Source organism: Hoplias malabaricus, chromosome 13 (genome assembly GCF_029633855.1).
Source record: "Hoplias malabaricus isolate fHopMal1 chromosome 13, fHopMal1.hap1, whole genome shotgun sequence".
In the NCBI taxonomy this organism is placed as follows: domain Eukaryota; kingdom Metazoa; phylum Chordata; class Actinopteri; order Characiformes; family Erythrinidae; genus Hoplias; species Hoplias malabaricus.
The window spans coordinates 20,222,085-20,249,140 of record NC_089812.1 but is presented as its reverse complement, the minus strand read 5'-3'; the positions used below and the strand labels follow the sequence as shown (position 1 = coordinate 20,249,140).

General features: G+C 46.1%; 1 protein-coding gene across 6 annotated transcripts in view; it reads left to right on the top strand.

Moving 5' to 3' along the window:
- Positions 1 to 27,056, top strand: part of caskin1 (CASK interacting protein 1) — a 91,279-nt gene that overhangs the window by 38,559 nt on the left and 25,664 nt on the right. For 5 of the 6 annotated variants that reach the window (XM_066641713.1, XM_066641711.1, XM_066641710.1 and 2 more), the window contains exons 2-9: positions 4,486 to 4,537; positions 10,496 to 10,593; positions 12,650 to 12,795; positions 13,784 to 13,879; positions 14,456 to 14,586; positions 22,742 to 22,850; positions 23,964 to 24,072; positions 24,610 to 24,704. In XM_066641713.1, coding sequence (XP_066497810.1) covers positions 4,486 to 4,537; positions 10,496 to 10,593; positions 12,650 to 12,795; positions 13,784 to 13,879; positions 14,456 to 14,586; positions 22,742 to 22,850; positions 23,964 to 24,072; positions 24,610 to 24,704 — 836 coding nt within the window. The remainder of the gene's footprint in view (positions 1 to 4,485; positions 4,538 to 10,495; positions 10,594 to 12,649; positions 12,796 to 13,783; positions 13,880 to 14,455; positions 14,587 to 22,741; positions 22,851 to 23,963; positions 24,073 to 24,609; positions 24,705 to 27,056) is intronic. The other variant, XM_066641712.1, reaches the window with a different exon arrangement.

Below are 27,056 nucleotides of genomic sequence, written 5' to 3'. Positions count from 1 at the left end.
CAGTCTCAGAGTCTCTCTCTGTCTCAGACAGTGGCTCAGTACAGTCTCTCTGTCTCTGTCTGTGGCTTAGTATAGTCTCTCTGTCTCTGACTGTGGATCGGTACAGTCTCAGTGTGTCTCTGTGTCTCTGACTGTGGCTCAGTGCAGTCTCAGTGTTTCTCTCTGTCTCAGATTAGAACTATTGCACTTGGATTAGAACTATTCCACTCAGTAGAAAAGTAAACTCAGCTTAAAACCATTACACACAGATTAGAAAAGTACACTCAGATTAGAAAAGTACACTCAGATTAGAACCAGTACACTCAAATTAGAACCAGTACACTCAGATTAGAACAGTACACCCAGATTAGTATCATTACACTGAGATAAGAAAAATACACTCAGATTAGAACAGTACACTCAAATTAGAACAGTACACTCAGATTAGAACCATTACACTCCTTTTAGAACCAGTACACTGGGATTAGATCCAGTACACTGTATACTAGAAGCATTCCACTCAGATTAGAAACATTATATTCAGATTAGAACCAGTACACTGTAGATTATACCCAGTACACTCAGATTAGAACATTCATTCATTCATTCATTATCTGTAACCGCTTATCCAGTTCAGGGTCGCGGTGGGCCCAGAGCCTACCTGGAATCATTGGGCGCAAGGCAGGAATACACCCTGGAGGGGGCGCCAGTCCTTCACAGGGCAACACACAGACTCACACACTCACACCTACGGACACTTTTGAGTCGCCAATCCACCTACCAACCTGTATTTTTGGACTGTGGGAGGAAACCGGAGCACCCGGAGGAAACCCACGCAGGGAGAACACACCAAACTCCTCACAGACAGTCACCTGGAGCAGGACAGATTAGAACCATTACACTCACATTAGAACAAGTACACTCACCTTAGAACAGTACACTCAGATTAGAACCATTACACTCACATTAGAAAAGTACAGATTAGAAGAGTACACTGAGATTAGAAGAGTACACTCAGATTAGAACAGTACACTGAGATTAGAAGAGTACACTCACATTAGAAAAGTACACTGAGATTAGAAGAGTACACTGAGATTAGAAGAGTACTCTCAGATTAGAACAGTACACTGAGATTAGTGTGTGTGTGTGTGTGTGTGTGCGAGTTAGTGTGTGTGTTGGGGAATGGGTGTGTGTGAGTTTGTGTGTGTGAGTATCAGTTTGTGTGAATATGTGTAGGAAGAGGTTGAATAAGTGTGTTGCCTAGCAACGTTGCTACATTTCTACAGAATGTATGGTGTTAGTAAAAAAACAACAACAATACAGACACACCAGGCACTCGCTTTAATCTCTCCCTCTCTCTCGCTCTCTCCCCCTCTCTCTCTCTCTCTCTCTCTCTCTCTCTCTATATATATATATATATATCACACACACACACACACACACACACACACTGTGATGGAAGTATGAATATTGTGTGTTTTGAGTGTGGGAGAATGTGTGTGTGTAAGAGAGTGTGCGAGTGTGTGTAAGTGTGTGTGTGCTCATATTAAGGAAGGTGCATATAATTGATAATTATAATAATTTTTATGTGATTATTGATCTATCTGTGTTTCCTACATCATAAACTACAGCGTGTAAATGAGTCCAGTCTCTGTGTGTGTGTATGTGTGTGTGTGTGTGTGTGTGTGTGTGTGTTAGAGGACGTCAGAGTGTTTTATTTTTAAACTGATGTTGGAGTATCCTCGTTCAGCTTTAATGGGCATCTGGCTCTTATTTTTCCACTTTGTCACAAATACTACACTAATATCACACACACACACACACACACACACAGTGAGAGACAGACAGGAGGGGGAGGGACAATGAGAAAAAGAGACAGAGAGAGAGAGGGAAGCTGGGATTCCATCCAAAATATTATGGGCAATAAAGAAAAATGTGAATAAATTCCAGAGGGTGAGGGCTCTGTGATCAGGGGCTCCACCGAGACGAGGGAGAGGTCTGAGTGGGGTTTACTTTCTTCAGAATCATATTTAGAGAGGTTTATATGAGAAACACACTCTGTATCAGTGAGAGTGGTGTGATAGTGATGTGGACGCTGCATGTGGAGCGTGTTCTGAACATATTTATAGGACAGTAAATAAACACTGTGCGGTCTCTGACATATGCTCAGTGCTGTGTGTGTGTGTGATTTACACACGCTCTAAAATCAGACACCCAGGGGTTACTGCTGTGAGAACAGAGAGTTCTAAAGCACAGAGAATCGGGTAAAGCCTGTGGTCGTGGGGTTAGTCCAGGGCTCTGGGGCACAGCTTTTTCAGATTCGTGCCTTAGCTTTAATTTTTCAACCTCTTCTAAAGATCTTTTTGTAATTTTTTTCATAATTTGCAATAACTCTGGATGGAAAATCTGAGAGAGAGGGAGGGGGGTGTACTTTTAATCTTATTTCACTATTGGGTTTGGTTGGGGATACAGTGGAAAATAATCCCATCAGATTGTTTGTGGTGGACTCCAGGACCCGGACTGAAGGCCTTACACCAGGGCCATCTTTAGATGCAATTCACTGTCACAGCTCCAGGGCCTTTTAGCCTTTATAAACCCATCTCCCCCTGCTCTCTCTCTCTCTCTCTCTCTCTCTCTCTCTCTCTCTCTCTCTCTCTCTCACCCCCCCCCCCTACACACACACACACTTAGAAATATAATAAAAGGAATAGTTGAAATGATATTCTGATTCCCTCTTCTTTAGAGGTACAAGAACATTGCAGTGAGGACCTGATGGCATTCAGCCTTCACCTGAGCATCAGTGAGTGCAGGGGCTGGTGCTGGTGCTGGCTTCTGACCTCCTGAGTCCTCTAGAGGTACAGGGTGGAACTCCAGCACTCTCCACAGCCCAGTTCTGAGGAGTGACACCTCTCTGGCTGACTCCTGGCCTTGGGGCTGAGTGTGTGTCTATAAACTCTGCTGCAGAGCAGCCAGACTCCTCATTATCAGGGGGTCTTTATTTGCTCTGACCCATATTTTATCCAAACGCATACTTTAGTGTAGAACTAATGAGCAGATTCTCCCCAGTCAGCTCTGAACAAAACCCACCCATAATTACACTCATACGCTGTTACACACTGTACATAAACACTCCCTAGGGGCAGGCCCACCTCCCTTTAGCCCCTACCACAGACCACTGTACCAGGACCACCTCCCTTTAGTCCCTCCCACAGGCCACTGTACCAGAACCACCTCCCTTTAGTCCCTCCCACAGGCCACTGTACCTGGACCACCTCCCTTTAGTCCCTCCCACAGGCCGCTGTACCAGGACCACCTCCCTTTAGTCCCTCCCACAGGCCACTGTACCAGGACCAACTCCCTTTAGTCCCTCCCACGGGCCACTGTACCAGGACCACCTCCCTTTAGTCCCTTGCATAGGCCGCTCTACCAAGGCCACCTCCTTTTAGTCCCTCCCACAGTCTGCTGTACTAGGACCACCTTCCATATAGCACCTCCCACTGGTCTCAGTACCAGAACTACTTCCTTTAAAGCAACACTAGGTAGTACTTTTACCTTAAAATTACAGCTTTAAAATCATTGTGATGTGCTCCACTGAGCTGTAACAAGGAGAATAGAGCCTCTGTCGCTGTTGCTCCAGGCTCAGCACTGCAGAAGCTGCACCATGTAGGGGGAGCCCAGGAGCAAAAACCCTGCCACTAGCCAATATAAATTCTTCCTTTATAGAACCTTGCACTGGTGTGTGTGTGTTTGTGTTTGTGTGTGTGTGTGTGTGTGTGTTTGTGTGTGTGTGTGTGTGTGTTTGTGTGTGTGTGTGTGTGTGTGTGTAAATGGAGGAATGGATCAGATTAGGGAGTAGTGAACATTTATGGGTGTAAACACAAGCCTTGATGTGTGATGAAGCACTCACACACACACACACACACACACACACACAGTGGCAGTGACATCATTATCATCACACACTGGGCCACGGCGTGTGTCTCTGTGTGTGTCTTTAAAGGGAACGTCACATGCGTGTATGTGTGTGTGTGTGTGTGTGAGTGAGTCATGACAGGAAGCAGCTGGATGTCCTACTGCTGTTGTCTCCTCTGTCTCAGTTCAGTCTCCGTCATTGCTGCTCATTAAGAGCCATGGCTTCACAACACTTCTCTAACATTTACAGAGGGACTCCGCCGCTCCAGAGAACACAGTTCCACTGTTCCACTGTGTGTGTCTGTGTCAGAGAGTGAACAGATAATACTGTGTGCGAAAGAGTGTGAAGGAGGCAGTGAACTAACCTCCTACAGGATACAGAGACAATAGAGACTTTCTCTCTCTCTCTCTCTCTCTCTCTCTCTCTCTCTCTCACACACACACACACACACACACACACACTGTGTAACTGTGATCTATAATCATTGATAGTCTATCAGTTTCTGTTCTTGAAGTTTTACACTGTCTTAAATACACTTTCTCTCTCTCTCTCTCTCTCTCTCTCTCTCTCTCTCTCTCTCTCTCTCTCTCCAGAGTTGCTGGGTTCTGCTAAGAAGGTGAACGTTAATTTCCAGGACACAGATGGGTAAGTGTGTGTATGAGTGTGTGTTTGTGTGTGTGTGTGTGTGTGTGAGAGAGAGAGAGAGAGAGAGAGAGAGAGAGAGAGAGATTGTTTACATCTGAGGTATTAAATATGCAATGACTCTTCAGATGTGTGTTATTCTGTTTGTTAGTTTTTAACGTTAGAAAGTAGTGTCATCTGATGCTTCATTTGCATATGATTTACATTAAACACATTTGAATATATATCATATTTTAAATATTACTCAGCTTCAACCAGAGAAAATAAAGACCCCCCCCCCTCTCTCTCTCTCTCTCTCTCTCTCTCTCTCTCTCAGCACAGCTCATTAATATTTAGTGAATGGAAATAAAGGGTCTTTCCCATGATTAAATATTCATGAGGCTAAATATTAATTAGGGTCATTCTGATGTCATTGTTAAGGAAGGAAGCAGTTTAGTGGAAATAAACTCTCTCTCTCTCTCTTTCTCTCTCCGGATGTAGAGATAGAGAGCTACTGCTTTTCACAAAAGTAATCACTGCTCTTGGCCTTGATTTTATTCTCTGATAGAACCACAGAACTCTCCTCGTTAGAACCTGAGATCAGGAGACAGTGAGTTCTCTGTTACCATCAGCTGTGAGTCTGATGGCAGTTCTGGAGGCTTCTGTTGGTCCCAGAGGAGAGCAGCTGTTGTGATGATGGTCCAGTTTGGAATCACTGCAGCACGGCTTATACTGACCCGGCTAACGCCCACATGATGGTCTTGGTTTGGGTTTTACACCAAATGCCCATCTGGGACCAGCAGCAAGGGCTCACAGACTAGCGCTGCCCCTAGTGGACACGGGGAGAGCACACCGCTCTCCACACAAACAGCTGCAGAGACCCATGAGAGATCCATCAGATCCTCACAGTAATGTCTCAGCCTCTGGACCAGAGCCTTCCCAGGACAGCAGAGACGTTCCTGCTGTGAAGAGACAGAGGAACACTCTCCTGTTCAGAAAAAGTGTCCACACACTTCTGGCCATGTGGTGCGGTGTGGTCATGTGACTTTTCTTTGTTCTGAGATCAAAGACGTGCCTTGAGCTCTTGGCTTCGGTCATGTTTTCAGAAGCTGGGACTCGTCTGAAAATATCCCCCTCTCTGAGCACAGATCAGAACAAAGGCTATGTTCATCTTCATCTTCATCCTCTACTGCTACAATAACACCCCTGACCTGATCTGCGTGTACTGACCAGAGACTTCAAAAATGGAGGAGGACAGGTCATCGGTCGATAAATTCATTTGCATTTTGAGTCACAAAGACAACAGACTTTGTGACATTCATCTGACAAGACCCAAGTCAGTATATTGTGTACTTTCTAATTCAGAAAACAGGCTAAAATGAGGTATTCTGATTCTGCTCCTCTTCTGACATCAAGTGCAGAGACTTTAGAATGGCCCTGCCCCCTCGTCCGAGTCTGTCAAATCACAGCGCTGGACCCGTGTTTATGTGAGAGAGCAAAGACGAGGTTAAATGCAGCTAAACAGACACAATGAGGGAGGAGAAATAAGAGCACTGATTAAAAACAGACAAAATGTGAACGGAGAATAAAGAGAACCAAGCGAAAACAGCTAAAAACCAGAGCATCTGCTCCTCGCTCCTCACTGCTGTGCGCTCTGGGTCAGGGTCAACAGCGAGGGGATCATTATCATTTAAAGGAACAGGTACTGAAAGCATGGGTTCTGAACAGGGCTGTTTAGTGCTTGGCTCTAATTCAATGTGTTAATAGCAGTGTGTGTTTAGTGCTGTTTCTCTGTGTGTGTGTAATCTGTGTAAGGTTTATATTGGAGGTGATATTAGATCAGATTATTCTCTTTCTGATCAGGATCTACAGCAGCAGGGTCAGAGGCTAAAGCTAACAAAGCTAATTGATCTGATTAATCACTCACTCCTCATCTTCAATGACGTGATTATAGCAGGAGCTCATCACAGATCGGGCTCAACTAATCTCCTAAATCAGATTAATTCCAGAGATTAATTCCAGAGTGTTTTGTGTAAATGATTATCAGCATTTACACAGAGAGCGATGGAGTACATCTGGTGTGTGGAACTATGTTCTCTGGAGCGATGGGGTTCCTCTGGTGTGTGGAACAGTGGAACAGTGTTCTCTGGAGTGATGGAGTTCCTCTGGTGTGTGGAACAGTGTTCTCTGGAGTGATGGAGTACCTCTGGTGTGTGGAACAGTGGAAAAGTGTTCTCTGGAGCGATGGAGTTCCTCTGGTGTGTGAAACAGTGGAACTGTGTTCTCTGGAGCGATGGAGTTCGTCTGGTGTGTGGAACAGTGAAACTGTGTTCTCTGGAGCAATGGAGTTCCTCTGGTGTGTGGAACAGTGTTCTCTGGAGCGATGGAGTTCGTCTGGTGTGTGGAACAGTGGAACAGTGTTCTCTGGAGCGATGGAGTTCCTCTGGTGTGTGGAACAGTGTTCTCTGGAGCGATGGAGTTCCTCTGGTGTGTGGAACAGTGGAACAGTGTTCTCTGGAGCGATGGAGATCCTCTGGTGTGTGAAACAGTGGAACTGTGTTCTCTGGAGCAATAGTGTTCCTCTGGTGTGTGGAACAATGGAACTGTGTTCTCTGGAGTGATGGTGTTCCTCTGGTGTGTGGAACAGTGGAACTGTGTTCTCTGGAGTGCTGGAGTTCCTTTGGTGTGTGAAACAGTGGAATCCTGAATGATTTCCCTCAGAGTCACCTGTTCTGTGTTTGCACCGCTCCACACTCATCTGACTATATGAGTGCAGTCATAAATCTGTACAGTGTGCGCAGACATGTTACTGTAACCTGCACTCAGTCACATATCCAGAGAAACAGATCAAACCCAGTACAATGATGGTGACGGTGATGAGGAAGGTGATGAAGTTGATGAAGGTAGTGATGGTGATGAATATGGTGATGAAGGTGATCATGTGATGGTCATGATGAAGGTGATGATGGTGATTATGGTGATGGTGATAATGGTGAAGAAGGTGATGATGGTCATGGTGATTATGAAGGTGGTGATGGTGATGATGGTGATTATGGTGATGATGAAGGTGATGATGGTGACGGTGATGATTAAGGTGGTGATTGTATTGATGAAGGTGGTGATGGTGATAATGGTGATGAAGGTGATGACGATGGTGATTATGAAGGTGATGATGGTGATCATGAAGGTGGTGATGTTGATGATAGTTATGAAGATGGTGATGGTGATTGTGATGATGATGGTGATGTTGAGGGTGATGATAGTGATGAATACACAGCTCCTTGTTCAGACGTTAGTCTAGACTATCTCCCGTCTAGACTATTGCAATGCCCTCCTGACAGGTCTGTGCTGTGCTGTGAGACTGCTACAGATGATCCAGAATGCAGCAGCACGCCTGGTCTTCAACCAACCAAAAAGAGCACATGTCACGACCCTATTAGTTGAGCTGCATTGGCTACCCTTAGCTGCTCGCATCAAATTTAAATCACTAATGATGGCCTTCAGAGTATTCACTGGTTCTGCTCCCATCTACCTCAATAGACTCTTAAAACCATACGTTAGCTCCCGCCCTCTCCGTTCCTCAAAGGAGCGCCAACTAACACGACCAACCCCCCGTACAGGTCAGTTGAGGCTATTCTCATTTCTGGTACCACGCTGGTGGAACGAGCTTCCAAGCACTATCAGAGCAACAGAAACCCTCTCTGCATTCAAGAAATCATTGAAAACCCAGCTCTTCCGAGAGTATCTTTTGCACTGAATGTCTTTCTTTAATGTACTTATTACTTGCTGGCATATTGCACTTAATGTAAGGTATTTTATATAATTTGTGCTGTAGTTTGAATGTTAGATGGTGATGATGGTGGTGGTAATGGTGATAAAGGTGGTGATGATGATGATGATGAAGGTGGTGATGGTGATGATGATGATGGTGGTGGTGATTATGGTGATGGTGATGAAGGTGATGATGGTGGTGATGGTGATGAAGGTGGTGATGATGATGATGAAAGTGGTGATGATGGTGATGAGGAAGGTGGCTGTTTCGGGGAGCTCCTCTGGAGGAAAGCCTAAAGCTGCAGTACTCTAGTACTCTCATTACAGAAAGTAGGTCACTGTGTGTGTGTGTGTGCGTGTGTGTGTGTGTGTGTGGAGGGGGGGTGGGGGTGGGGGGTGCTGGGCGTAGGACAGAGGGAGAGAGATGTTACACATCTTTTACCTCTGTAACAAGCATCAGATTCTCTCTTCTCTCTCTCTCTCTCTCTCTCTCTCTCTCTCACACACACACACACACACACACACACACACACACACACAGATGATGCTGCAGTGTGAGAACTGCACAGCTGTGATATTACTACTGCTCCGAGAGAGAAGGGGAGAGGTGAGAGTGGGAATGAGAGACGGAGAGAGAGAGAGCAGGGCAGAGGCTGAGCTGAAGACTGAGAGATGGAGAAAATAAAAATAGAGAGGAGCTGAAAGGAGTGGAAGAGAGATAAAGAGAGAGTGAAAGTGGGGTCACTGAGGGATTGTGTGTGTGTTTAGTATTCTACTCAGCATCATTCCTCTTCTCTCTCTCTCTCTCCTCTCTCTTTCTCGCTCCCCCTCTTTCGCCCTCTCTTACAGCCGTTTCCATGGTTACAGCACATTCCACACACCAATGGTGGTGATTGAGCTGCATTGGAGACTGACCAATCAGAGTGCTCCGTCTGGCCCTCCAACTCAAAAGCACACACACACACACATCTGCATAATAGAAAGGTTTTATACCATCAGTGCTACAGTAACGCTAATCCGTCTGGAGTGGGGGATTATGGGATATTTCCTGTCCTGTTTTTATGAAAGTGAAAATGACCTCACTGAACCTCATGATTATAATTGGATTGTTTGTGTGTGTGTGTGTGTGTGTGTGTGTGTGTGTGTGTGCGTGTGGGTGGGAGGGGGATTCGACCCACCCATGCAGGGTTCTGGTGTGAAGTTGTTGATGGTTGAGAACCTTGTGAGGTGGGTTCTGCACAGAACTGGAACTGATCTGTATTACCTCAGTCCTATACACCGGAACCATAAAATGAGTTATGGGTGTGGCTAGACAGCCCTATAAGGAGTTTTGGGTGTGGCTAAACATTTCTATAAGGAGCTGTGGGTGTGGCTAGACATCAGTGGCAGATGCTGGTCTTTCAAGGAGGGGAAGCTCATTTTCGGCCTACATCATAAAATGTGTCGGTTTATTTATACGTAAATTCTACCCTCCGTTCCTTTTTAAGAAAATGATCTGAGACCCTGTCGTACCAACAAGGCGTCTTTTCCAGGGACTTGACTAGTGTCCTTTCAATGGCCAGCAGAGCTAGGCTGCTTAAACAGCCCTGGCCCATGTGAAGTGTGTCCGCCTGTGCTCCCACGGATCTTTACACCAAAGGAACGCTGATTCGCTCATTTCGCTGTCAATCAAAAAGGGATTCAGCCTCAGACAGATCATCCAATCATCATGCAGAAGCTGAGCATCCGGGCCAGCCGAGGCCAGCCCACTGCCCCATAGACACCCAGAGACGCTGAGCGTCCGATGGGCGGGACAAAGCCTAGCATTTATCCAATGACTCGTCTCGTTTCGCTGCACTTCGCTGCTTCGCTATTGAACTCTGTTTAAAGACTGTTTAAAGCACTTTGAGAATGATTGAGAGGAAAGCCGCATCTTTACCAGCGATAAGAGGCTGATTCTGAACAAAAGTTGAGTGCGTTGTAGTGCATATTTATGTACACACAACAATATATATTTGATCACTTATTTTTTTACATTTTAGGGGAAGCTGAGCTTCCCTTGCAGTCTTAGAGCAATCGCCGCTGCTAGACATCTCTATAAGGAGTTGTGGGTGTGGCTTGTATGCAGTATATTGGTGATTATACTGGAACTTAAAAATAAGTATAAAAAAAAAGTAATTTCTTGTATACTAATATTAACCTGGAGTGTGTGTGTGTGTGTGTGTGTTTCAGGTTCTCTGCGCTACATCATGCTGCTCTTAATGGGAATCTGGAGCTCATCTCTCTGCTGCTGGAGTCTCAGGCCATGGTGGACATCAGGGACCAGAAAGGTCAGAGCTCTAAACTCTTTATTCATTTGAGACTCACAAGTAGCTCACGACGTCTCTGTCCATCTCTCCCTCCATCTCTGTTGTTTTCAGGGTCATCGTAGCAACAGTCACTTTCAAAGATTAGCTGTGTTTAACATAACAACGATTAATAACAGCATTCACTCAGATATCGGAAGATTTGTGTCACTAAGATTTCTGATGAACAGAGTTTAGTGTTCTCCTCTAAGCGTGTTTAGTCTGATGAAGAGTTTAGTGTTCTCCTCCAAGCGTGTTGAGTCTGATGAAGAGGTTAGTGTTCTCCTCTGAGCATGTTGAGTCTGATGAACAGAGGTTAGTGTTCTCCTCCGAGCGTGTTTAGTCTGATGAAGAGGTTAGTGTTCTCCTCCAAGCGTGTTGAGTCTGATGAAGAGGTTAGTGAGTGTTCTCCTCCGAGCATGTTGAGTCTGATGAACAGAGGTTAGTGTTCTCCTCCGAGAGTGTTCAGTCTGATGAAGAGGTTAGTGTTCTCCTCCGAGCGTGTCGAGTCTGATAAACAGAGGTTAGTGTTCACCTTCGAGCGTGTTGAGCTGATGAACAGAGGTTAGTGTTCTCCTCCGAGCGTGTTGAGTCTCATGAACAGAGGTTAAAGTTCTCCTCCGAGCGTGTTGGGTGTGATAAACAAAGATTAGCGTTCTCCTCCGAGTGTGTTGAGTCTGATGAACAGAACTGTTAAGTCTGATGAACAGAGGTTAGTGTTCGCCCCAGAGCATGTTCAGCTGATGAACAGAGGTTAGTATTCTCCTTAGAGCGTTTTGAGTCTGATGAACAGAGGTTAGTGTTCTCCTACAAGCGTGTTGACTCAGATGAAGAGGTTAATGTTCTCCTCCGAGTGTGTTGAGACTGATGAAGAGGTTAGTCTTCTCCTCCAAGCGTGTTGAGTCTGATGAACAGAGGTTAGTGTTCTTGTCCGAGCGTATTGAGTCTGATAAACAGAGGTTAGCGTTCTCCTCCGAGCGTGTTGAGCTGATGAACAGAGGTTAGCGTTCTCCTCCGAGTGTGTTGAGTCTGATAAACAGAGGTTAGCGTTCTCCTCTGAGCGTGTTGAGTGTGATGAACAGAGGTTAACGTTCTCCTCCGAGCTTGTTGAGTCTGATGAACAGAGTTTAGTGTTCTCCTCCGAGCAAGTTGAGCTGATGAACAGAGGTTAGCGTTCTCCTCCGAGCATGTTGAGTCTGATGAACAGAGGTTAGTGTTCTACTCCGAGCATGTTATGTCTGATGAACAGAGGTTAGTGGTCTCCTCAGAGCGTGTTGAGTCTCATGAACAGAGGTTAGTGTTCCTCTCCGAGCATTTTGAGCCTGATGAACAGAGGTTAGTGTTCTCCTCAGAGCGTGTTGAGTCTGATGAACAGAGGTTAGTGTTCTCCTCCAAGCTCGTTGAGCTGATGAACGGAGGTTAGTGTTCTCCTCAGAGCGTGTTGAGTCTGATGAACAGAGGTTAGTGTTCTCCTCTGCGCATGTTGAGCTAATGAACAGAGGTTAGTGTCCTCCTCAGAGCGTGTTGAGTCTGATGAACAGAGGTTAGTGTTCTACTCCGAGCATGTTGAGTCTGATGAACAGAGGTGTTATGTCTGATGAACAGAGGTTAGTGTTCTTCTCCGAGCGTGTTGAGTCTGATGAACAGAGGTTAGTGTTCTTCTCCGAGCGTGTTGAGTCTGATGAACAGAGGTTAGTGTTCTTCTCCGAGCATGTTGAGTCTGATGAACAAAGGTTAGTGTTCTTCTCCGAGCGTGTTGAGTCTGATGAACAGAGGTTAGTGTTCTACTCCAAGCATGTTGAGTCTGATGAACAGAGGATAGTGTTCTCCGAGCGTGTTGAGCAGAAGAAAATGGAAATACGAATGAAAATCAACAAAATATAAACATAGGACTCACCGCCTTTATCATCAACATCACCATCATCACGTTCATCACCATCATGTGTGTGTGTGTGTGTGTGTGGGGGGTGTTGTGTGTGTGTGGGTGGGTGTGTGTGTGTGTGTGTGTGTGTGTGTGTGTGTGTGTGTGTGTGTGTTGCAGGTATGCGTCCTCTACACTACGCAGCATGGCAGGGGAAGTCAGAGCCCATGAAGCTGCTGCTGAAGTCCGGTTCCTCTGTGAATGGTCAGTCGGATGAAGGACAGATCCCCCTCCACCTCGCTGCTCAGCATGGACACTACGACGTGGTAAAACATGTCAAACATGTCTGTCCTTTCCCCAGGGTGGGGGGCAGAGGAGTAGAAGAGTCAGCACAAAGCTGCAGACACTGTCGTGAACTCCTTTACCGCAGCTACTCTCTGCATTTTTTAAAGTGAATAAATAACTCTGGGGTTTGAATTAAGTTGTGTTTGACAGAGAGGTGTGTGTTGTTGTGTATGTGTTTGTGTGTGTGTTTGTGTTTTTATGTAGTGCGGATATATATTAAAGTGTGGGGACATCATCTATTTGCAGACTTAAACTGGGGGGAAATTTTTCTCCTTATTAGGACAAAATTTAGAATTTAGAATTACACCAGTGGTTTCAAAGTGTGTGTGTGTGTTTTCTGTAGAGTATGATTTCAGTAATGTAGAGAGGGGTGAGTTCCAAATCAACACTTTCATCATCATTTCCTACTTTACTACTTCTGTCTGCAACAACACAGAACTGCTTACTCACTACTGATCTCTCTCTCTATCTCTCTCTGTTTCTCTCTCTCTTTCTCGCTCTCTCTGTTCTCTCTCTCTCTCTCTCTCTCTCTCTCTCTCTCTCTCTCTCACACACACACACACACACACACACACACACACACAAATAATAATAATAATAATATACACCAGAAGGGCAAAGGAACAGAGGCCTGAAGCTCTTCAGTTCCTTAATAGATTAAATGTATTAAGGATGTTTATGGTGTGGACATGACTCAGTGTGTGTGTGTGTGAGTGTGTGTGTGTGTTGTGTCTCTGTATTTTGTGTGGTTCATATAATTATTAAATCATTGGGTGTGTGTTTTCTTCTTTATGTTGTGGGGTTTATTGAATGTGACGTGTGTTTTGTTGTGGGTTGTGTATTTTATTGAACATTGTGTTTAACTATGTTAATGTTTTGTATTTTATATGTGTGTTATGTTTGTTTAATTGCATGTGCTATGTATTAATTGTGTGTGTGTGTGTGTGTGTGTGTGTGTGTGTGTTGCAGTCGGAAATGCTGCTGCAGCACCAGTCAAACCCATGTATCGTGGATAATGCTGGAAAGACCCCGCTGGACCTGGCCTGTGAATTCGGCCGAGTCGGAGTGAGTAACTGCCCTTTATTTCCCCTGACATCAGAAAGATCACTTTAAATAGATTTTTTTTTATTTTTTTTTTCTGAATCAGTTCAGTTTGAGCTGTGACGGGGAAAAACTGAAACTGAGACCTGTTTAATATTTGCCATCTTCTTGTTAGATTTTTTAACTCCACCTTAAATATTGCACCAGTTATGTTCTGCCTCCTGTCCACCTTAACTGATCTATTTGTTAAAATCTGGGGCCTCTGGTCCAGCTTAAATGCAACAGTTACTTTTCCCTGAGTACTAGAACATTACTGCCACATCATTTAAAGTGGAATGACCAATTAGATTACGAAGCCAGCTCCAGGATGTTTTAAACAGACTGTAGTTCTTCAGGTTCTGTTCTTTGTTCTCTCCTTCTCTGGTTCCATCACTGTGAGAGTCGTGTGTGTTCAAACAGTGCTCTGTTAGAGGAACTACTTTTTGAGGCGGAAGGATGTGGAGCAGGACATATCTTCAGTGTACGGAATGTCAGACCTGAGCACTGTGAACTGTGATTAACCGGTATTTAAATAATGTGTGTGTGTGTGTGTGTTCATAGGTGGTCCAGCTACTCCTTAGCAGTAACATGTGTGCCGCTCTGCTGGAACCAAAGCCCGGAGACTCCACCGACCCAAACGGAACCAGTCCACTCCACCTTGCCGCCAAGAATGGACACATCGACATCATCAGGTACCAAATAGAGAGAGAGAGAGAGAGAGAGAGAGAGAGAAAGAGAGCGAGAGATTGAGAGTGAATGATTCATTCATTCATTGTCTGTAACCGCTTATCCTGATCAGTGGCGCAATGGGTCCATGGGCACTGCACCCTGGACTGAGCACTGCACACTCACCCAGTCACTCACACACCCACCCAGTCACTCACACACTCTCACCCAATCACTCACACAATCACCCAGTCACTCACACACTCACCCAGTCACTCCCACACTCACCCAGTCACTCTCACACTCTCACTTGTGGATAGTTTCACACACTCACTCAATCACTCACATACTCACACAGGTGGAGTGACTGTGTAAAACTGTTCACTAGTGTGAGCATGTGAGTGACTGGGTGTTTGTGAGAGTGACTGGGTGTTTGTGTGAGTGACTGGGTGAGTGTGTGAATGACTGGGTGAGTGTGTGAGTGACTGCGTGTGTGTGTGTGAAACTGTTCTTTTAAGAATTAATTTGTATGCCTGTACCCCCCCCCCCCCCACTCACACACACACACTTACACACTTGTGTAGAGAAATATGGGTTTCTATCACCATAGTGACAGTGCCACATATGAGCGATGAGATGTGTGTGTGGGTGAATGTGATGAACTTTTACACACACACACACACACACACACACACTGGTAATTGTGGTGGAATGAGAGTGTGATGTCCGGGCTGATTTACTGTCTGTCTGAGAGAAAAAGGAAGTGACCTCCAGGAGGATAAATACTTTTATTTATTCTGTTCAATAAAGTTTATTTGAGTTTAACACAAACAAATAATAAGTAATGAAGCTTAATAAATTCACGCTTAATTACAATTTTGGGTTAGTTTCAGGATCAGGCCTAAGCCCAGGCCCATTCCTCATTTTTCCTCCTCTCCCTTGTTTCTGAGTGTCCTCTCTCCCCTTGGAGTTACAGGGTGCAGTGGTTAAATCTCCCCCTACGACACGGGGCGACCCTGATACGTCATCAGAACACAATTAAAAACAGAGCAGCGCTTCATTCCAAGGGTTTAGTGCCACTCTGTCACTCCCTCGTCTCGTCGTGTCTGTTTTCCCCGGTCATGTGCTCTTTCTCAGCACATGGCTATGTTTTGTTTATGTTCTTGTCTCTGCCCTTGTCCTGCCTTTGTTCCGCCTCCTCGTCTGTGTCATCTGTTAACCCGTCCTCCTCGTTATCTGTCCAGGTGTGTCTCATTTATGTCTTGTATTTAAGCCCTCTTGTCTCACGTCCTGTTGGTCGAACATTACTCATTTCTCCGTTGTCTTCAGTCCTGTCGGTCATGTTATCTGTCTGTCTCCGTAGTTTTCCCCGTCGTTGTTTCATTTCCTATTGACATCGTTTCGCTTTGTTGTCCATCTGTCCCGTTTACCCTGTTTATTTTGTAGTGTCTAGTTTAGCTTGTTTACCTTCTGTTGAAAGTCTCTTTGTTTTTTTACTTTTCCTTGAATAAACGTTTACTGTGTTTTAGCGAATGCGTCCGCCCTCAGTCAGTCCGCTCCGTGATCCTGACAGAATGTTCGACCAAACTATGGACGCCGCTCCTGTCCTCTTGAACGTGGCGCCAACGGCCGCTCCTGTCCTCGTGAGTGCGGCGCCTCCAGCCGCGCCTGTCTTCATGAACGCCGCGCCTGTCCTCGTGAACGCGGCGCCTCCAGCCGCGCCTGTCTCCGTGGACGACGTCGCAGATTCCTCTGCCTCCGTGGACGTCGTCGCAGTTTCTCCTGTGTCCGTGGACGACGTTGCAGATTCCTCTGCCTTCGTGGACGTCGTCGCAGTTTCTCCTGTCTTCGTGGACGACGTCGCAGATTCCTCTGCCTCCGTGGACGTCGTCGCAGTTTCTCCTGTCTCCATGGACGACATCGCAGATCCCTCTGCCTCCGTGGATGTCGTCGCAGTTTCTCCTGTCTCCGTGGATGACGTCGCAGGTTCCCCTGCCTCCGTGGACGACGTCGCAGGTCCCCCTGTCTTCGTGGACGACGTCGCAGGTCCCCCTGCCTCCGTGGACGTCGTCGCAGGTCCCCCTGTCTCCGTGGACGTCGTCGCAGGTCCCCCTGTCTCCGTGGACGTCGTTGCAGGTCCCCCTGCCTCCGTGGACGTCGTCGCAGGTCCCCCTGTCTCCGTGGACGTCGTCGCAGGTCCCCCTGTCTCCGTGGACGTCGTCGTAGGTCCCCCTGCCTCCGTGGACGTCGCCGCAGGTTCCCCTGCCTCCGTGGACGTCGTCGCAGGTTCCCCTTCCTCCGTGGACGTCGTCGCAGGTTCCCCTTCCTCCGTGGACGTCTTCGCAGGTTCCCCTGCCTCCGTGGACGTCATCGCAGGTTCCCCTGCCTCCGTGGACGTAGTCGCAGGTTCCCCTGCCTCCGTGGACGACGTCGCAGGTTCCCCTGTCTCCGTGAATGTCATCGCAGGGCCTCCTGTCTTCGGAATGGCAGCTCCCTCAGCCGCTCCTGTCCCCATGACTGTGGCTACGGCTGCTCCTGTCCCCGTGACTGTGGCTACGGCCGCTCCTGTCCCCATGACTGTGGCTACTGCCGCTTCTGTCCCCATAGCTATGGCCGTTTCTGCCCCAGTGACTATGGCTTCGGCCGTTTCGCCACCTGTGACTGTGGCTCCGGCCGCTCCTGGTCGTGGCCAAGGGACGGTCCCTAGGACTACGGGGCCGATCCCCAGAACTGTGCCCAGGCTGGTTCCTCAGACTGCCCCACAGACATTTGCCAGTCCTGGGCACACTTCAGTTATATTGGTTCCCCTGTCTGTCCCTGTCTTGGTTCCTGTCTATGTCCTTGTCCCTGTGCCTGTGTCTGCCTTTGTCTCTGTCCCAGTCCCTGTCACTGTATTCGTGTCTGTCCCCTTGAATGTCTTGGTCCCTGTTCCCCTGCCAAGTCCAGTCCAGTCTCCTGTGAGTCCTGTCCAGTCCTCTGTCAGCCCTGTCCAGTCTCTGTTTCAAACCCCTGTCCAGTCTCAAGTCCCGTCTCCAGTCAAGTCCCCGTTTCAACCCTCTGTCTTGTCTCATGTCCAGTCCCCTGTTAGTCCTGTCCAGTCCCTGTTTCAACCCTCTGTCCCGTCTCCAGTCCAGTCCCCGTTGCAGTCTAGTGTCATGTCACCTGTCCTGTCTTCTGTCCAGTCACATACCCCTGTCCAGTCTAACGTTTCTGTCCGGTCCAGTGTCTTGTCCCCTGTCTCGTCACCAGTCTCTGCTCCCGTTCATTCCCAGCACCCAGTCCTGTCATCTGTCCAGTCTCTTGTCCAGTCCCCGTATCCGTCCAATGTTCAGTCACATGTCTTGTCCCCACTCCAGTCCCATGTCCTGTCACCTGTCCATGTCCAGTCTTCTTTCCCCAAACCTGTTCAGTCCCCTGTCTTGTCACAATTCCTGTCTAATGTGCAACCCCAGTCTCTTGTCAAGTCTCATGTGTCCACTTCTGTCCTGTCCAGTCCGTTCCAGTCTCTTGTTGCCCCCCTTTGTCAGTCACCTGTCATGTCCCATGTCCCGTCTCAGATATTCGGTCCTGTCGTGTCCCCAGCTCCTGTGTCTGTTCCCGTCCTGTCCTGAGTCCTGTCTCCCATGGTTCCTTGTCTTAGTCTGTTTTGTTTTCCGTGCCCTCTCCTGTGCCAACTCCTGGGGGGTTTAGGTGTACGCGCCCCGGGAGTTGCGCGTTCATAGGTGGGGGCATCTGTCACGCCCTTGTCTCGTCGTGTCTGTTTTCCCCGGTCATGTGCTCTTTCTCAGCACATGGCTATGTTTTGTTTATGTTCTTGTCTCCGCCCTTGTCCTGCCTTTGTTCCGCCTCCTCGTCTGTGTCATCTGTTAACCCGTCCTCCTCGTTATCTGTCCAGGTGTGTCTCATTTATGTCTTGTATTTAAGCCCTCTTGTCTCACGTCCTGTTGGTCGAACATTACTCATTTCTCCGTTGTCTTCAGTCCTGTCGGTCATGTTATCTGTCTGTCTCCGTAGTTTTCCCCGTCGTTGTTTCATTTCCTATTGTCATCGTTTCGCTTTGTTGTCCATCTGTCCCGTTTACCCTGTTTATTTCGTAGTGTCTAGTTTAGCTTGTTTACCTTCTGTCGAAAGTCTCTTTGTTTTGTTACTTTTCCTTGAATAAACGTTTACTGTGTTTTAGTGAATGCGTCCGCCCTCAGTCAGTCCGCTCCGTGATCCTGACACACTCTGTAGCAGCTCTGCACCAGTCTGCAGTGATATCAGAGGAGCTGCTGGACTTTAGTTACATTTAGGGCCTCATTCTTCAGAAGAAGAATTCCACAATCTGAGATTACCCCCTCTCCTCACTCTTCTGTGATATGGAGCTCAGTTCAGATTCTCATTCTGCAGAGTTCTGTTCAAACTTCCAGCTCCACCTTAAATGCTGCAGTAGCATCAGGAGCTAGAATGTAATTCTTGCACAATTTAATGTGGAACTGTAAATTTACAGTTAACTGCCGAGGCCTCAGCTGCTCCTTGTGCTGTTTTCTGTTTGGAAACATCTCAGATTGAAGAGCCATGTCGCCCTCACACTTCATCCCCCTGCCCACCCGTCCCAACAAGAGCTCAGACCTCCAGGGGAGGGGTAAGTGGTAGGGGCCTGGGGGGAATGGGATTCAGCCTAAGGTTTAATCTTAGGGGTAGGGTTAATTTGGGGTAGTTGTGGTTAAGGTTTGGGTGAATCTCCACAAATTGATTGTAAGTCTGTGTAATGTCCTCTGAAAACTGTGTCTGTGTCTGTGTGTGTGTGTTTGTGTGTGTTTGTGTGAGACAGTTAAATATAGAGAACAATGGGAGGAGAGCAGAAAACCCAACTGTGTATAAACAGCTCAGGACAGCAGAGAACAATGGATTAAAGATGAGTGAGAGGAAGGTGCAGAGTTCAGAAACTGTTTAAACATGTTTTTGTTTCTAGAGACTTATTTATTCTATAATAAATCAAGTTAAGTTATTAACTTATTTAGCTATTTTAATATTTGAGTGTGTGTTAAAATGAATAGCAGTTGGCAGATGATCTTATTGTGAATGATGTCACAATATATTACACGTCTTTTCCAGGGACTCTTATCAGTTATTGGTTATTGATAATGATCAATATTGATAACAACCTTAACCCTTTAGCGTCAGTGCAGTAATGTTCAGCACCACTCTCTGTTAGTCATGTGACGTCTCAGTGCCTCCAATAATAAAAGCAGCCTCCTGCATCTTTTATACTGTGATAGGAAACAAGTGTTGGTGAATAGAACCAGACGTCTCCACGTCTCCAACACACACCCAGCATTATTCCCTCTCCTCCTCCAGCAGCACTCCCTCTGTCAACGGGGTCTCTGTGGAGAGATGGTGATGATGATGGAGGACAGTGGACACCCCAGCTCAGCAAGTGTGTGTCCTTCACAGCGTCCAGTACGTCCCTCTCCACCAGGAATGGGTCTAAACACCACCCCCTTCTCCCAACTACGCTCAGACACCAGCCGTGTGTCCCCCACTGTCTACTGTTCTCACTTTCTGTGAGGGGCTTTTAGAGGAGGACGTCTGGTTCCATTCATCTCCACTATCTACTGTCTCCAACCGTCTAATGTCCTCACCTTCTGTGAGGGGCTTTTAGAGGAGGACATCTGGTTTCATTCATCTCTACTATCCACTGTCTCCAACTGTCTAATGTCCTCACTTTCTGTGAGGGGCTTTTACAGGAGGACGTTTGGTTTCATTCACCTCCACTATCCACCGTCCCCCACCGTCTACTATCCTCACTTTCTGTGAGGGGCTTTTAGAGGAGGACGTCTGGTTCCATTCACCTCCACTGTCCACCGTCCCCCACCGTCTACTATCCTCACTTTCTGTGAGGGGCTTTTAGAGGAGGACGTCTGGTTCCATTCATCTCCACTATCCACTGTCTCCAACCGTCTAATGTCCTCACCTTCTGTGAGGAGCTTTTAGAGGAGGACGTCTGGTTTCATTCATCTCTACTATCCACTGTCTCCAACTGTCTAATGTCCTCACTTTCTGTGAGGGGCTTTTACAGGAGGACGTTTGGTTTCATTCACCTCCACTATCCACTGTCCCCCACCGTCTACTATCCTCACTTTCTGTGAGGGGCTTTTAGAGGAGGACGTCTGGTTCCATTCACCTCCACTGTCCACTGTCCCCCACCGTCTACTATCTTCACTTTCTGTGAGGGGCTTTTAGAGGAGGACGTCTGGTTCCATTCGCATCCACTGTCCACTCCTTTGACTGAAGATTCTCTACAGTGGAGAGTGGGATGAATTTCCTTTTAAGGTCAGGGTTAAGGTTGTGTGTGTGTGTATGTGTGTGTGTGTGTGTATGTGAGAGAGTGAGTGAGAACTGGAAACAGCAGGTCAATGATGAGGGTCAATAAAGGTCAATACAGTTAAAGAGCTGGAGTATGTGATTCTCCACATTTATAAACCACTGGACTTGATCTGAAACTCTGGACAGCTACATCCTGAATAAACAACTGCACTGTGACCCCCCCCCCCCATCCCCCAGCACTGTGCTGTGGAGCAGTGGAACGTTGTTCTATGGAGAGATGGATCTCCCTCCTGTTCCTGTGGGATGAGTTGGAGTGGTGTTAGTGATCCAGAATTTATCTTCCAACCTCACTGTTCTTCAGGCTGAATGCCATCAGATCCTCACTGCAGTGTTCTGAAGTCTAGAGTAAAGTCTTCCCAGATGAGTGGAGGCTGTCACTGCAGTGAATAGAGGAATACCCTCCTGTTTAACCCCTTCGGTTCTGAGGAGGTGATGGACGAGATGGGATCCACAGTACAGCATTAATCCCTTCCTTCTGAAAGTGTACTCTGTCACCCCCTGGAGGCCTGCAGCTCCAAGAGAGGATGAAAAAGGAGGAGGCTTTGATGGCAAACTGATAATCAGGCTTCAGGGTGGATGATTTTAGCTTTGTGATAAAGGTAATACTGTTTTTGGAGATACTAATTTGTATGTGTTTATGTTAATAATATGTGTTGTTATTTTTTGTTTTGTTTTTGTTTGTAGTGTTTCTTTGACACAGTAAAAGATGAGGGTGTGATGACTCCGGTATATTTAGAAAGAATTATTAAAGACTCTTAATATTTATTTTTTTACATGCTACACAAGTAATCACACACACAAACACACACACACTGTCAGAGCAGTGTTACCTTGTAGCATGTAGCATTATTGATACAGAGCTCCTTAATGTGCTGATGATTCAGAGCAAAACACCCAGCCCCAAACTGGGATGTTGGGGATTAGCTGTGTGGCTCCTCACTGCGACAGGTGTGTGTGTGTGTGTGTACTGTACTGCTGTGTAGTGATGATAAAATTCACATTTCACAGATATCCAGATTAGTGCGGACCTTGGACCCGACATAAATCCCACTTCAGCGTGACTTTATGGCTACAGTGTTTTGTATGTGTGTGTGTGTGTGTCGTGGGTCGTGTGGATATACAGGTTCCCGCTGCAGAGCGAAGGCAGTGATTATGCCATTAATTTAATTTCACTGGGGTTAGGGACACCGAGCATGAATTTATTGATCCGAGCCGTGGGTCTGACCCTGACAGACAGAGGAGTGTGAAGAACTCCGGACAACTCAGAGAGAACTGTCTGAAACACACATTCCGAACTTAATATGCTTACTGAATAACACAGGAATAAAACACACAACGTGGCCCTAGAAAAATCTGACATATTATATGAGAGAGAAAACTGAGTAAAAATGGTGAAAACGAGAATGGAGAAGAAAGAGAACCAAGCAAAGAGAGCTAAAAACCAGAGGTTCTGCTCTCTGCTCCTCACTGCTCTGCGCAAAGGGGCAGGGTGGACAGCGAGCGGTTCATTATCATTTAAAGGAACAGGTGCTGAAATCGTTAATACAAGGGGCGAACAGTGCTGTGGGGCTCGTCAGGTTTGGACCAAAGCAGGTCACAGACGTTTCATTAAGAAACAGAACTGTGTTCTACTGTGAGACACAGAGACACAGCTGTGTTACTGAATGAGAGAGAGACTGTCAAACAATTTGTTAAACCAAGATTGCACCTGAGTTAGAAAGCGGTCCAAACTTAATTAAATAATACGAATAAAGCACAATATTCCTGTTAAAATATGTTGACTCTCTCTCTCTCTCTCTCTCTCTCTCTCAGACTGCTGATCCAGGCTGGTATTGATATAAACAGACAGACGAAAGCTGGCACAGCCCTCCATGAGGCGGCACTTTGTGGCAAAACAGATGTGGTGCGCCTCCTGCTGGATGTGAGTAAATCTGCACCTACTGGAAAACTGTATGTTTGTAGCACCTCCTCAGTGTGTACACAGTGAGTGTAACCTCTACAGAATATCCAGTGAAATGAGACTCTTTCGTAAGCAGCCTAGTCATTAGATTTGGTGGCTGAAGTAGACACCAAATGGGTAGTTCCCCAGAGCTAGTGTATGGAACAGTGGAACTGTGTTTTCTGGATGTTTTTGGTCAGTGAACTATTGTCAGTTCCGGTTCCGCAGTGACACTGAGGGGTTTAAAAACTCCAGCAGCACTGCTGTGTCTGATCCACTCACACCAGCACAACACACAGTAACACCCCACCACCACCTCAGTGTCACTGCAGCGCTGAGAATGATCCACCACCACATCACACCTGCTCTGTGGGGGTCCTGAGCACTGAAGAACAAGGGGAAAAGGGGGGGGGGTTTACAAAGTATGCATAGCCATGGATGGACTACAGAGTAACTTTTTATTAAAGCATCTTCAGCCTTAGTTCTGGGTGGATATATAGCACATAAACAGAGCAGAACATACCATAATATTCCCCAGTGAGACAGCCACACTGCTTCCGTGTGTCCCACCCACTCAGCGCACCAGATCAGACAGAGGAGAAAACCAACCCACAGCTCTCAGAGGAGCTTCTCCAGCAGCTTCGCTCGCTCTGGCTCAGTATTTCTACCTGCCTTTCATCTGAAACATCTCTACCTGCGACATCAGCCCTCAGCAATACACAAAGCCATAGTACACAGGATTTTTACCACCAAAAATTAGCAAACAATATCTATAAAATTGATTCTTTATTATTATTTTCATTGTTTTCTATAAAGTCCCTCGACTAGTTTGTGCTCCACAGAGTGGGTACCTCGTATGACGTGGATATGTTTCAAATATTAGTTTGTTATAGATAGAATTGTTCATACATGCAGGCCACTAGGTGTCAGTATTATATTTGTTCCATAACATGAACTAGAATCACTGGAGAAATGACTGACTATGTATTTCATGTAAAAATGAAGGCTGTGTTGTTTGCTATTTATCAGCTGTGTTTCACTGGTAACAAAAACAGTTTGTGTGATTATTTCTCTGATGTTCCTGGGGTTCTGCAGAGTGGCATTAATGCGACGGTGAGGAACACGTACAGTCAGACAGCGCTGGACATCGTTTACCAGTTCACAGCCACTCAGGCCAGCAAAGAGATCAAACAGATGCTTAGAGGTAAACACACTGAACATAAAAACACATCCACATCTATCACACAGAAATACAGCGTAGACCTCCTGCAGGGTGACAACAGGACTGCAGCTGTGCCATATTTATTTTCTCTCAACCAAAGTCACCTTTAATTTGAACCAGGAAACAGAGGTAGGACTGGTGAAACATGGTGTTCCTGCCTAAGCTGGGATTTGAACCCTGTAATATATTTGTGATCACTTTATTCACATTAGCTTTAAAATAGCTTTACCTACTTTAATAATGCAGTATTAGGAGTCATGGCTGAAGTCTCTTTTTATGTAGCACATTGTTGTAACCCGAGTGGGTCACTGAACCCTGCTGCGTAGAAGAGTGTTGTGACCCAAAGTATTCACCAACAATTACATACTTTAAAACATGCTACAATTATAGCATTCTAGCCCAAGGAACTCTTATTTTGTAGTAAATTATGGTTAACTGTGTAGGGCAGTGGACCCTAATCTGTAAAGTACAAGGACTGCTCTGAGAACTCTGTGTGTGTGTGTGTGTGTGTGTGTGTAGATGCCTCGGCAGCCCTGCAGGTCAGGGCTCTGAAAGATTACTGTAATAACTACGACCTGACAAGCCTCAACATCAAAGCAGGGGACGTCATCACGGTAAGACTTTTATTCTGTATTCATTATGATGTACATTAGCTGTGGCTGTTCTTCCTCAAATACAAATCACACAATAACAACACACAGAAACTTTTAAAAACAATAATTCTCCTGAATCGTTATTTTCTGTGCTGTCTCTGAACTGGAGTGTACTCTGTAAACATAAATACAGTTAGAGTCTGACGCCCGCTGCTCGCTCCAGAAGGAGCACACACAGAATGAGGGCTGAGACCGTCCTGCTGAAACAACCATGGACTTCTCAGGAAAGACACAACCTTCATGGCAGTGTGTGTCTCTAAGAGCGTTTTCACACTTGTCCCTAAGTGACTGATTGTGGGTTAATTTGGGGGAGGGACTCATTTTAACTGGTTAGTGTTCACACACAGGAACTCCATCCGAATCGTGGTTTGATTGCACATTTCCAAACGTCACTTTTCTGTGTGTACGCTGCCAGAAAATGAGTCACTCTGGTGGTAAAATGAACGAATCACATGAACCCAGGCGGGTGGAGCTTCCACACCTGCAGGGGGCAGCACCTCCAGACCTCCAGACCTCCAGACCCCTGAAGCGCACCAGGGTTCAAAAACTGCTTTCACACTCGACCAAACAAACTGGATGTGTGTCTGTGGAAATAACTGGTGTAAAAACACCTTTAAATCCCAACATAACCCTCCTCCATCTGTGGTACCTTTACTCAGACACAGGTTCCTCATACTGCGGAATGCCGATGCCCACCCAAGACCACAACACACACTGGATTTTGCTTCTTTTGCTGAGAACAATCTGAATGACAAATCAGTGTGTCCCTCTCTTTACTGCACCCTTTAATCTTCGAGGAACACTCAACTACAGACACAGAACATGGCTCACTGCTGTGAGGATTTTATGTGAGCTCAGGTGCTGAAGTTGGATGACAAGTTCCCCACTCTACTAGATATTAATATTTCTGCTCAGTTTGGCCGTTTGTGGAAGAGTTCTGCACTTAAAGGTGGTGGAAGCGTAGTAATCTTGCCTGTAATTAAAGCAGAATTCCGTTCCCCTCGGGGAGCTACAGTGATTTGTGTATTTTCTGATAGCTGATCCACAGGGGGTGCTGTTGCTCTTATTTGTTCAGACGCTGCAGCTGGTAATTTGCTCCTAATTAAAGCAGCTTGTTATGTTCTGTAGAGTTTATCAGTGCAAGTCCTGCATGACTTTCACACTCTTAATCTTTGAATATTAATGAACTACACTCAGGAGAGCTGAGCTCTGATTCGTTAACGGCTTTAATCAGCGAATAATCAGGAAAATCCAGAAACAGAATATCCAGAATAATTCTGCTGCTGTTTTAGTTCATTTCTGCAGGTGCCGCGTCCTCTTTTACAGACCGACAGGCAAAAGTTTGTGCACCCCCTCAAATGACAATTATTTAGGCATTCATATTCGTTCTGTAATGTGCTTCTCTGTGTGTGTTGCTGTGTGTAATGTGACTGGGTGTGTGTGTGTGTCTGTGTGTGTGAGATAATGATGATTTGATGATTCTTAAAGGGACTCTGGCTTTTAACTTTTTTATATTTAATAACATAATTAAAACTGCTTTTTATCATCTAAGAAACATATCACATGTGAGACCCTCCTTCCGCTAGATGACGCTAAGGTATTTTCTCGCCTTGACTAAGGCACTACTGACTGAACATCATAAAACTAAGCAACATAATTACACCAGAGCAAACTCAGGGTCAATTTTAGCTTTACTTCACTAGTGGGTTTCATCCACCAAGTTTTTGCGAATTATGAAAAGGCACACGAAATTCCTGAATGGAAAAGTCCCAAAATTCTCAAAACACACCCAGATATAACAGAGTTTAACGCTCGGACGCGGTGGAAAAGTCTGACGATTGCTAAAGAACAAATCTGCAAAGAGCGATCCAAACGTATCTAAAATAAACAATGAGGTTTCAGCTGGTTCAGATGGACTGCACACACAGCACCCCCCAGAGCCCCACACTGACCCCGCGACCACAGGCTTTAGCAGACTCCATCCAGTTCCTCATCTCTCCTCTCCACACATTAGGACCGCACTGTTCTTGCAGCAGCGCCCCCTGGGTGTCTGATTTTAGAGTGTGTGTAGATCACTGTACAAATACAGCAGATACAATGATACAAATACAAAGTCAGAGACGGCACAGCGTTTATTTATTGTCCTCTAAAGATGTTCAGAACACGCTCCACATGCTGTACCTTTTATCTGCTTGTTCTCTGTGTATGAAAGGTAGAATATAAATAAAGCCTGTTATTACAAACTGGTTCACTCAGGGACAACAGTAGTTTGAACTTTATGGAAAAGTAATATGTTCATAATTAAAAATTACT